At 40.5% G+C, this 12843-nt stretch overlaps 1 protein-coding gene across 1 annotated transcript in view; it reads left to right on the top strand.

Annotated features, from left to right (window-relative positions):
• The first annotated feature begins 797 nt into the window (after nucleotides 1–797).
• LOC121873191 (galactoside alpha-(1,2)-fucosyltransferase 1-like) overlaps nucleotides 798–12843 on the top strand; it is a 35288-nt gene continuing 23242 nt past the window's right edge. Inside the window, exons 1-2 of the mRNA XM_042376539.1 lie at nucleotides 798–1354; nucleotides 3073–3302. Of these exons, the coding sequence (XP_042232473.1) occupies nucleotides 3083–3302 (220 nt within the window). The 5' untranslated portion in view covers nucleotides 798–1354; nucleotides 3073–3082. The remainder of the gene's footprint in view (nucleotides 1355–3072; nucleotides 3303–12843) is intronic.

The raw sequence follows: 12843 nt of genomic DNA, 5'->3' as shown, positions 1-12843 counted from the left end.
GAACTGCTGCTGTGGTTCACACCACTGACAACTATCGGTGTTACCAACATTTACTCATCAACGGGAAAACATTTTTGTGTTACCAACAATGTGAGAATATTGTAACCAACATTTATGTGAATTCTTCATTTTGTCGATAGCTTTTTGGAATAAAGATGTTATCATTGTTACAGTGTACACCAGTTGTTGTCCACAATGTTTCTCTAACCAAGTTGGTGTCGATTACTTAATCTGTTTCATTTGTCAGGCTAATTCCCGTATTATTGTTAGGTGAAATGTGTTTGCATTGATTCCTGCAACTATTTGTGTACTTAATAATATTATGTTTAATGTAGGTAATGGGTAATTGCTTCTTTAGTATACTTTTAAGACTGAGTTCGATTTTTCTTAAAAACCTTAGAAGTATCCGTCGTATAAACTGTCAGTAGTAGTTGAGAGCGCAAGAGTAGACTATATCATAATATCTTACCTAATCTTGATTAAGGATCTTGGGTCAAAAAGTAAGAATTTGGATAATTGAATGACTTTTTCCAAGTACTGTAATTCCAAATTCCAGCTGTTTGACCCTCGATACTTCATCAAAGTCTCGAAAAGAGCGATGTAATTAGATTTTGAAAAAAAAAGTTAATGGTTTGAAACATGAGGTCATAACATCAGAATTCCGATTTTGTAGATTAAGGATCTGTATCCTAATTTCTCATGATTCTTTGAAAATTTTCATTAATTTTACAGCGGTAATTACTCGCTTCTAGTCATTTTTCTATGTCAATTTTTGGCATTTTTTTAGGTTGGGTGTACTTAAGTCATTAATAAACCTTCCCACATCTCTAAGCCTCCTGTAGACGGCACAAATATGTTTTTAACATTTTCTAACTGTTCATCCAAGACTTTACATGATCCTTGTCTCTTCACCGTCCACTTGTTCTTGCCTCCGGTACTCTACCTTGTGCTGTCAAACGCCCTTAGGAAAGTACAAATATCCTACACTATAAGGTCCTTCAGTGGGGCTGCCCGATAGTGAATAACTATACGAGAGTTGTCAACACCGAACCGTCCAGCCTCTCATGTATTACCTTCGTTTATACTGGATGTCGTGTCTCCCTCCTGGATCTCTTTCTGGTGTTAGAAATTATTTAGGGACTTTTATGTTTAGTGCTTAGCTTTCATACCTTATCCGCGCTCTGTCAAGAGAGTAATTGGACTCTACTCGGGCTTCCCCAAGTATCATAATTGGAGGCGAGGTGAGAGCGAGTGTGACTGCCAGTTAAACTCGGTCCTCACCAGAGGGAAGGTCTCCAGTCCCGGGCTCTCCCGCATTGCCCTGTGTCTTAAAATTTGGATCTGTTTGTTTGTGGTAAAACTTTCAGTGTCGTAACCGTGGTGGTGCAAGTGACGTGTTTATTGTGGTTGTTGGTGATACTGCTGATATTATTTGTTAAATTGTTGGTGAAAATTTTAAGTCTGATGCTTACAGTATATGCCCACGGACAGGTACACTTACGGAAGAAATACATACATACATACATACATACATACATACAAAATATACTCTAGATGATGTCAGAAGGTGCTCAATATTGCCGACTATAATACTATCGATGTTTTCTTGTTGACGTGTCATATACAGTATATTATTTTTCATAGTGTTTGCAAGAAAAAATATATTGGAAAAAATGAACAAAGGAAGGAAAGAGATCCATAACGAGTAAATTATAGAAACAAACTGTTCATCGTGTAATTTGAGGAAATTCAGAGTTTGCAAAATTGGCAGAAACGTTCCAAAATTTTAACGTGGCCAGGAAAAGTACAGTTGACGGCCACTGGTTGTTTGTTAGTTTTTCTTCAAGAATAATAAATACTTAGTACTTGTAGTTAGATTCTCAGTTTGTTTACATGTCTGCACGAATTTCTAAATCTTGATTCTTAATTTGGCGAAATGCAAAATACAACTCAAACTGGGGTGTAGTATATCTGGAGGACAAATTCATATATTGAGAAGCAGCACGACCTTTTATCTGAGAATAAAAATAATGTTCTAGTGTACGACGTAGTTGGAAGAAAAAAAAAGTGTGTGCTGGCAGTTTTGACTGAGGGCCACAACACAGTACCAGTGGGAGTCCCAGGGGCATGACGAACCTTTAGGGACAGTGTGGATAAAGCGCATTGTACTATTTGCTTAGGAAGGAAACAGCATGACCGGCATTGCACTCGACCTCCTTCACTTACTGAACTATAAAGTTAGGTACCCATATACAGCTTGGTAGTTTCAGGGTTGAACCAATGACCTTTAGGACAAGAGATGAGCGCTGATCAAGGGAGCATGGAAAGATATTTACTGGGTACAGTCGGATGGACAAAACAAACGAATATATAAGATCTTAGGCAGATGTAAAGAATAAGATTGTTGGGTCTTAGGTGATATGACAGTGGACACTCTTTACTGCAACACAGAGCGAACTCGTACCAATGGTTTTAGTTTAGATAAATTTAGAAAAAGAGTAGTGGATGCGTAAAACAAGTTATCAAACACTATCATTAACTCGAACACACTGGGTAGCTTCAAATATACTGTAGGATGGACGGATATACCCTGTATGAGCAATAAGGGTTAGGTATCAACGGTACTGCCCGGTATGGGGCACTAGGTCCGATGCAGTTTCCTCCATTCTTAATGTTCATAATTATGTTCTTTTGTTTTATCTCCCAGAAGCTGAAAAGTGACCACTTACCAGAAAAATCTACATATATTTCTCTCTTTCTGAAGAAGTTTATAATTATTCCAAGAGTTAAATTGTTTGTTTATATCGTAGGCAGTCATGAGGGTGTTGTGGGCCAAACATTAACGTATTTGGAAATGGAATCCTTCGCAGGATAGAATATTCAACAAGATTTGTTATGTAACTGTCCACTGAGAGGTAAAATGACAGCAGTCTGTTAATGAGGTATTGATCGAAGATTGAGGAGTCTGAGGGATGGCCAATTCTTTGTTGGTTGTGCATATTTCTGCTGTTAATTTGAGAGTGAGTGTGGTGGCTGGTAGAATGATAATGGCACATAATTATCCCTATACAGGTGCGTTGTGATGTGCCGTCAGGTTGTGTTAGTGTTGCTGGCATTCACTTCATCCTACCTCCTGTTCTACTTCCATAATTTTTATCCACACCCGGTCTCCTACGAGCTCAAGCCGGCTTCATATCTCTCCAAGCAGGCTTCTGATGCTATCGAGGCTGTTTCTAAGCTTCTTCAACCGGATGTTGTCTATAAATACGCACCGGCCTTTTACAATGAAACCGAAATAAAAGGTAATTTTCACTTGTCCTTAAATTAAGTTTTATTCTCAGTATTTTTATTACGACACTACAGTGCACTCACATTTCTTCCTCCCTCCTCTCATGCACAGTGATGGTGACACAACTTCCAAAATGTCAGGATATACATACCCTTACCTGTCATAAGCGTTCATTTTATACCCTTGACTGTCATGGGCATTCTTTTTATACCAGTGACTGTCATGGGCGTTCATTTTATACCCGTGACTGTCATGGGCGTTCATTTTATACTCGTGACTGTCATGGGCGTTCATTTTATACCCATGACTGCCTTGAGCGTTCATTTTATAACCATGACTGCCTTTGGCGTTCATTTTATACCCGTGACTGTCACGGGCGTTCATTTTATACCCACGACTGTCATGGGCGTTCTTCTTATACCTGTGACCCATGAACGTTCTTTTTACAGCCGTGACTGTCATGAGCTTTCATTTTATACCCATACCTATTTCTGTCATGGGCGTTTATTTTATATATATGACTCCCTTGGGCGTTCATTTTATACTCGCGACTATCATGGGCGTTTTTTATACCTTTAACAGTCATAAGCGTTTATTTTATACCCGTGACTTCCTTGGGCGTTAATTTTATATGCGTGACTGTCATGGGCGTTTATTTTTTACCCGTGACTGTCATAGGGGTTCATTTTATACCCGTAACTGTAATGAGCATTTATTTTATACCGTTTACTGTCATGGGCGTTCATTTTGTACCCTATAATATCATGTGCGTTCATTTTATACCCGTAACTGTAATGAGCATTTATTTTATATCCAAAGCTATCAAGGGCGTTCATTATGTACCTTTTATTCTCATGAGCGTTTATTTTATACCCTTTACTGTCAGGGGGGTTCATTTATATCCTTTGCTGTCATGGGCGTTCATTTTATACCCTTTAGTGTCATGGGCGTTCATTTTATACCCGTTACTCTTATAGGCGTTCATTTTATACCTGTGACCGTCATGGTTGTTCACTGTATAACCGTGGCTGTCAAGGCTGTTCATTTTATACCCGTGACTGTCATGGGCGTTCATAATCCAACATAACATGAGAGGAGTGGTAAGCTGTTGTAACTGACAGTGGGTTATACAGACATGAGTGGGTTATACAGACTTGAGTGGGTTATACAGACATGAGTGGGTTATACATACTTGAGTGAGTTATACAGACATTAGTGGGTTATAGACATGAGTGTATTATACAGCCGTGAGTGGGTTAAACCAAGGTGACCTTAGTTAAACCAAGAAGGTTGAATGACCCATTCAATCTCCTTGGGTTAAAGAGTCATGAATTAGCTGAATCGTGAATTAAATATTCACCCATAAAATAGTTCCTCAACTTTGCATTATTTTACAGTTATAAATAAGTTATTAAAAACTTTATCATTTATGAATATATTGATTAATGAACTTATCACTTTCTTTAAGTATCTGCAATTGTGTGTGTGTGTGCGTGTGTGTGTAATAATAATAATAATAATAATAATAATAATAATAATAAACGGTTTATTGAAAAAGTTCTGCAGCCCGAAGGCTGAAAATATACATTGGACATAAATGACTTATTACGTACATGGTGGTTTAACAAAAGCCTTCATTAGAGAAAGGTGAAGGAACATACAGTGGACATACAGATTAATGTTTACAGCGGAGGTCACGTAGATCATGTGAGCTGAGGTGTTGAACAGCAGACACGTAGTGTAGTAACTCCCTCACAGATGGTGTTATGAGGGGCATCACGTGGTGTAGTAATTCCTTCACAGGTGGTGTTATGAGGGGCTTGACGTGGTTTAGTAATTCCCTCACAGATGGTGTTATGAGGGGCCTGATGTGGTGTAGTAATTCCCTCCCAGATGGTGTATGAGGGGCCTGATGTGGTGTAATAATTCCCTCACAGATGGTGTTATGAGGGGCATCACATGGCGTAGTAATTCCCTCACAGATGGTGTTATGAGGGGCATCACGTGGTGTAGTAATTCCCTCACAGATGGTATTATGAGGAACCTCACATGATGCTGTAGCAACTCATTCACTACGTGGTGTCTTAGCATCATGGGGACACCACGTAGTCTGTTGCCACAGGAACTCACTCACTCAAGTGAGTGAGGTGTGGTCCCAGGCCTCCCTATCGTGGAGTCTCAGGGGAATTATGACTGGGTACCTGGGACCTCACTGTGTGAAGGTTAGCTTGGGTAAGATTCAACTGTAACTGCCGAGTTGTTTTTCACTGACTTAAGCACTGTTCACCACTATTCAACACTGGTTCCATTCCTTTCCCAAATGAGATAGTAACTTCTGGCGCTTACTTGTTGATATTCCGGTGGGGAGGAGGGTTCAGGGGAGGGAGTTGGTATGGGCCAACATAATAGTTGACGTGGCTGCTGCTAGAGCAGCGCCAGGTGCGTCTTGACCCGTCGGTGTGTGTGTGTGTGTGTGTGTGTATGCAAAAAGGGGGCTGCAATGCAACTAGTGTGGCAGCATTATAATAGTGTCCATTTGCAGACATTGCTTGCTTCCTCTCGCTTTCAGCTACCACAGCTGGCTAGCCCTCGTGGTGAACAGGAAAGCAGCTGGCTTAAGTCTTCCCCTGCCAGTACACAACCACTTCACCATCTAGATTTTTGCTGTGCCTTCTCGTGGTAACACACGGTAACTAGGTGCCTCGCAGTCGCAGGCTAGACCAGAAGAGGATCTCAGAGTAGCAGTGGGCTCCAGAGGGACGGCACATCGGCCCACCACACCCTGGTGCCTACCAACCACTGCTCCACTGCCTTGGGGAGTAACCTTGAGTAGGTATAAGGCGGAATAGACGGAAGAGGTGACGAACAAGGGAAGCCAACGACTACACCGGCGGTTGAAGGCAATGCAAGGTGAATAAGCTACTAAGGCGAAACCCAACAAAGTGGGCTATCGGCAGTCCATTGCAACTCTCCCTCTCCCCAGTCGTTGCAGTTACCTGCACCACTGGATCAGGAAAAGGAAAAGCCAAGATGTGTGGTTGCAGTCTGCACTCCTGCCTCGCCACATAAATCAACTCACGCGCAGCCATCATTCAGCTCATCATACTCATCATCATCAGAACCACTAAGCCGCCAAATGTCCTATGACGACAGACGAGTGGCGATGGGGACAGGCAGAGATGACTGCCGGGAGTCTCTAGTCACAACTTTGCATGTGAACGGAATAGATAAAATGGTCGCTTTGGCACTTGAATCTAGGCAGCAGTGCAATCCTGTCCTGTCTGTGCGACTAAGCAACCTTTTCCAGGAGCCGCTTTGCTTACCCCACATGGAGAGGGGGCTAGGAAAGGTGTCCTAAACATAGCTTGGGGAGCCCCACCTAGTAAGGTCTCCTTATGCTGTCGAAAACATAATCACAGATGAAAGAAAAAATAAATATACAACCTTTTATTGTCGCTATATGGAATGTCATGACCCTTCTGGACACTGGCACAAATGAGCGTCCTGAAAAAGAAGAACCGCCCTTCTGGGAAAAGGGCTGTCTAGGTATAACATCGACATACGAGTAACAGCCATTACTGAGTCCCGGCTTCCAGACGAGGGTCGACTCACAAAACGGGGATCCGGCTATACTTCCTTCTCGGAGGGTAAGCCTGCTGGGGAGACAAACCGGATTTATGGAGTTAGATTTGCCATCCACCAAACCATCCTACATAGGCTAACTGACATGCCTTTTAGGGTCAACGGGCGGCTCATGACGCTCTGAGTCCCACTGAATCACTCACGTCATGCCTTCTTCCTCAGTGCATTCGCCCCAATACTGGATGCAGAGGATGACATCAAGGAGGCCTTTTACGCCGACCTTGACAGAGTGCTCACCTCTATCCCCAGAGAAGATAAGTTGTGCTCCTTGATGACTTCAAAGCCAGAGTTGAAAGAGATGCTGACATGGCAGGGAATCAGAGGGGAAACGGAGTAGGCAAGTGTAATCCCAACCGCCTACTCCCCCTAAGCAAATGAATTGAATTGAATTGAAACATTTTATTTAGCCAGAAAAATACAGATACAGAATGGATAATAATAACAATATTAACATGGCTGAGCCAGTTGAGAATCTGAGCTCTCTTTGAGGCACCTGATATATACTATACATTTATCTCAAGGAAGTATTATGTAACATTCAGTATCATCTGGAATAGTACAATAGCATGGTAGTAATAAGTACATCTCATAATGTTACCACGGTTATCACTTCAATATTTATTTATTTTATTATTTATTTTTTTATTTCTTTATTTATTTTGTATTTATTTATTTATTTATACATACATATACACACACATATACATATATATATATATATATATATATATATATATATATATATATATATATATATATATATATATATATATATATATATATATATATATATATATATATATATAAATATATATATGTGTGTATGCTGATAACCACAAGGAAAGAAGAAAACACGAAGTTCCCAAGCGCTTTCTTATAATTCACATCTTCAGGGGTGAGTACAGACGAAGGAGAAGTACAAAACAAGGTGTATATATACAGAGGAGGGGTGAGACTAGGTCCACAATGGTCAGGTATTAGGTAATGACCCTACTAATCTTTAAATAGCACCGCAACGGTCGGTAGTCAGGTCAGAGGGTAAGGTGACCCAACCTTCTCACCTGGTTACAAATCTTCTTAATTACAAAATTGTCCAGTTTGTACATGCCATTACTCAAATTCATGTTGAATGCTTCGGTATGTTTAATGAGACTAGACCCTATGATGTTCCTACTATCAATTGAATTACAAGGTAATATTGAGGAGGCATTATCCCAGTCAATGCAATGCTTGTTATCCCTCAAATGAACACTATATTTATGTTGTTTAGGTCTAGTTACAAGATCTTTACCTGTCTGGCCTAAGTAAAACATATTACATTCCTTGCAAGGAACTTTATAAATGCAACCAATTGTGTTGTTGGGGGAGTTCTTGATTAACATTTGTTTAACAGTGCATGAGTTTTTAAATGCCACATTGACGTTCCAGGTTTTTAGTTGTAAAGGAATGTGTGAGAAATTTTTGTGAAATGGTAATATTAAGATATTCTTATGGTCATGGGTGAGCTTGGGATCAGTTCTATAAAAAGTTTTCTTAGTAATGTTTAGGCATTTGTCTATGAAAGATCTAGGGTATTTAAGGTTTGAGCCAATATTATAGATATATTTATATTCCTCATCAATGAATTCCGGACTGCAAATTCTCAAAGCACGTAAAAACATTGTTGAAAATACTGACTGTTTGACTCTATTATGGTGGGCAGAATAATAATGAATGTATGAACACACATTAGTAGGTTTTCTATAAATACTGAACTTAAAAGTGTTACCTATTCTGTGTATCAGACAGTCTAGGAATGGCAATTTACAGTCTTGCTCTAATTCCACAGTGAATTGGATCGAGGGGGCTAAGTTGTTAAGTTGTGGCAGGAAAGCTTTTAGGTCCTCATTACATGGCCAGAGACATAATACATCAACAACATATCTAAACCAGACTGCTGAAGGTGGTAAAATATTACTTAATAGTTTCTTTTCAAAGAATTCCACATATAGGTTGCTTAATACAGGTGAGAGTGGGTTACCCATTGCCATACCAAATTTTTGAGCATAATATTCTCCATTGAATTCAAATTTACAATCCTTAATACATAGTTTGATGAGTTCGATGAAGTCGTCTCTCGAGACGGGCAATGAAATATTATCCAGGGAATCTATGAAGAACTCTAGTAAATCATCAACTGGGACCTTTGTAAAGAGTGATGTTACATCAAAACTGACCAGTTTAAAATCATAATTAATGTATAAGTTATTGCGTTTATCAACCAAATCCATATTATTCTTGATATTAGAGTTAGAAATGTTGCCAACTAGGGGATTTAGTAAAGAAACTAACCATTTAGATAGTTTATAAGAGATTGACCCAACTGAGCTAATGATGGGTCTTGCTGGCTTGTGGGTCTTGATTACACCGTACATGTATGGCAGTGGAGGGGACGTTGAAGTAAGATGTTTAATAAGAGTAGCTTTGCCTCTCAATAGAGACTTCAGTTTTTTGTTGAACTGGGTGTTAACTGTGTTGAGAGGATTATTTATGAGTTTAGAATATGTTGTATTATCACATAAAAGGTCATTCATTTTAGAGATATAGTCATCTTTGTTTAAGATCACTACTGTGTTGGCTTTATCTGCTTTAGTGACATGTAGATCCTTATTTTTCTTAAGGGCTTGGATTGTTTTGGTGAATCTTTCTGGACAGTTTGGAATACAAGGCTTGGACATAGATGCATACACAACACTTCTTCACTTGTCAAATTACTGAATTTCTCCAAATTGCAAAATGCTCTGGCTATGTCAACACTGTCGACTCCCTTGTTAGAACCATCAAAACTTAAACCATAGCCGAGGGCACACAAGGTATCATTGTCTAGTTGTTTAGAGGAGAGATTCACTACACAGTTGTGATTGGCATCCTTAGTCCAATCACTATTTCTAATAAGGAGTGCCAATTTGTGGTCTATCTTAGCTTGAAGATCAGAACGCTCACGTCTCAGGTTATCAAAACAGTAATCCAACATGAACTTTTTCCAATAACTCGGTATGGTCACATTAAAAACACGCTTTTTTTGTCTTACAATACAGAAAGCTTCATCCACTTCAATTTTCTTTATTTCAAAATGTTTCTTAAGGATAATTTCTTGGAACTCATCAAAGGGGTGGTCAGACATCTTCAGGACACGTTGTGGGAGGATTGATCTCGGCATAACTTTTTCACTAAGGCATGTCTGGAGAAATTTCAAACGTATTTTTAATTTGTGGGCCTTGATCATCGAAGAGGAGTATTCAGTAACGAAAGGAGACAGTCCAGGACAGCTTGTAGAGAGGTAGAAGAAGTGGCGCATGGAATCCATTTATGCAAGTAAATCACTGTAGGTGCGCATGATCTAGGTATATGCTGATAACCACAAGGACCTGACCTGACCTGACTACCGACCGTTGCGGTGCTATTTAAAGATTAGTAGGGTCATTACCTAATACCTGACCATTGTGAACCTAGTCTCACCCTCCTCTGTATATATACACCTTGTTTTGTACTTCTCTTTAGTCTGTACTCACCCCTGAAGATGTGAATTACACGAAAGCGCTTGGGAACTTCGTGTTTTCTTCTTTCCTTGTAGTTATCAGCATATACCTAGACGTGTCAGACTGTGGCAAATACGGCGGGATTTCGCCCCTTTCTGTAGCTGGCAAGATTATCGCTGAAGTCCTCTTAACTTCTTCCTGGGAGGAGGAAAATATCCTTCCACAATCTCAAAGTAGCTTTCGACCATCACGTGGCATCATTGAAATAATCTTTGTTGCCTGCCAGATACAAGAAAAGTGCAGAGAACAGCATTGAGAATTGTACATTGCCTTCATCGACCTTACTAAGGGCTTCGACTCGGTAAACAGGGAAGCTCGCTGGTGGACCTTCAATCGTTTTAGCTGCCCTCCAGAATTCATCGCCATTGTGATGCAACACAACGATGGGAAGAACGGCTGTGTCCTGCACAATGGTACCCAGTCTGAATTCTTCCCCATCCAAACAAGGGTAAAACAAGGATGTGTACAGGCATTTCCTTGGTTGCCTTCCTTACTCATGTCAGTGCAAATTTAGCCAGCGGGGTGGACATCCAGTACCGAACGAAGGAACTTTTCAACATAAAACGACTCTAGACAGGAAGAAACGTTTCAGCCGCTTAATCACTGAACTTCAGTATGCAGACGATCTCACCCTCGTCGCTCACACTGAACACGACCTACAGGAGGTCGTCCTGAACACCTATGCAGATGCGTATGCACACTCTCGCCTTGAGATGATTGTACATAAGACTCAGATTCTCTTTCAGCCCGCCCCTAGTTTAGCCGTACCTCCACCATCCGTCCAAGTTAACGGTCGTACCCTTTCTAATGTTACCCAATTTTCAGTATCTTGGCTCTCACCTGTCCACCACCGCGGACATCAATGAAGAGCATCGAATCAGATGTGCATCTCAAGCCTTTGGGAGACTCCATACCCGTGTCTCCAGCAGTAAGGAGTTGAAATTATCTACAAAGTTGCAAGTCCTGTATATCGATCAGTGGTCCTCCCCACCCTGCGGTATGGCATTATTCTAGCTAACACTAACTGTAGGAGCATCGAGGATACTATTATTCACGAACAACTACGTTGGATTGAACATATTACCCTCATGGACGATGAAAGACTGCCAAAGCGACTACTTTACAGTCACCAAACGAATGGTAAGCGTAACGCTCGCGGGCAACGGAAAAGATATAAGGATAATCTTAAGACAAACCGGAAAAAGTGCCAAATCGAGCCCTTCACCTGGGATACGAAGTTTCCATGCCGTAATGCTTGGAGGCGCACCACACGAGAAGGTGTCAATACCTTCGAGTTAACCCGACTGCATACCGAGGCAGACAAGCGCTACAGCCAGAAAGACGCTGTCGCTGCCCGGACGGCACTGTTGATCCCATATCGGCCTCTGGAGTCACCTCAGAGCTCACCAACGAAGGTGACATCTATAATAATTCATATCATTGTGTGATATCTCGATGATCGACATACTCGATTACGAGGGACAAAAAGTAATAGTAGTAGTAGTAGTAGTGTGTGTGTTTGTGCGTGTGTGTGTGTGTGTGTGTGTGTGTTACTCTGTGTATGTGTGTGTGTGTGTGCGTGTGTATGATAATAATAATAATAAACGGTTTATTAATAGAGTTGCAGCCGGTGGCTGAAAATATACACACTTGCATGTGATTTAGACATAATAATATACGTGTGTGTGTGTAGTAATAATACTAATAATAATAATAATAATAATAATAATAATAATAATAATAATAATAATAATAATTAACGGTTTGTTGAAAGAGCATGGGAGCCGGAAAGACAAAAATATACAGTTACATAATTGTGGAATGGGTCTCTTGATTTACAAGTAATATTCAAGTAACATAAGTGATACAAATATGATATATAATAACTAGGTGGGGAAAAGCTCAAACACAGGCATTTCAACATAGTGACAGTGCAAAAAGTAAGATTGACTAGGAGTGAATAAACCTGTTGATTACAAGTTATTGATAATTTTTACAATGGTTGGGACCGGGCTGTTCTTATAGCGATCAGTTCGTGCTCGTATGGGCTGGATGCGGTTGTGGTGTCGAACAACAATTCTCGGACAAGGGATCTCGGGTGGTAGTAGCAGCCGGTGTCGAGGATGGTGCAGAAGCTTCTCACCAAATTCGCAGATGAGGTCCGGGTGATGGTCAGACAGAACCGAGGGGGTCAGTGTGTTAAGCGATTCTTGATATGTGGAGTAGGAACGGGAGAAAATAATCTTGCATGCCCTCTTTTGCACTTTTTCTAGGTGTTTACATTGTGTGGCATTTAGGGAAGAAGACCAGGTAGAGGAGGAATAGGTGAGCTTG

The sequence above is a fragment of the Homarus americanus genome, unplaced genomic scaffold (genome assembly GCF_018991925.1).
Source record: "Homarus americanus isolate GMGI-L3 unplaced genomic scaffold, GMGI_Hamer_2.0 scaffold32929, whole genome shotgun sequence".
In the NCBI taxonomy this organism is placed as follows: domain Eukaryota; kingdom Metazoa; phylum Arthropoda; class Malacostraca; order Decapoda; family Nephropidae; genus Homarus; species Homarus americanus.
The sequence above is the reverse complement of the archived record's forward strand: the minus strand, read 5'-3'. Positions and strand labels throughout refer to the sequence as shown.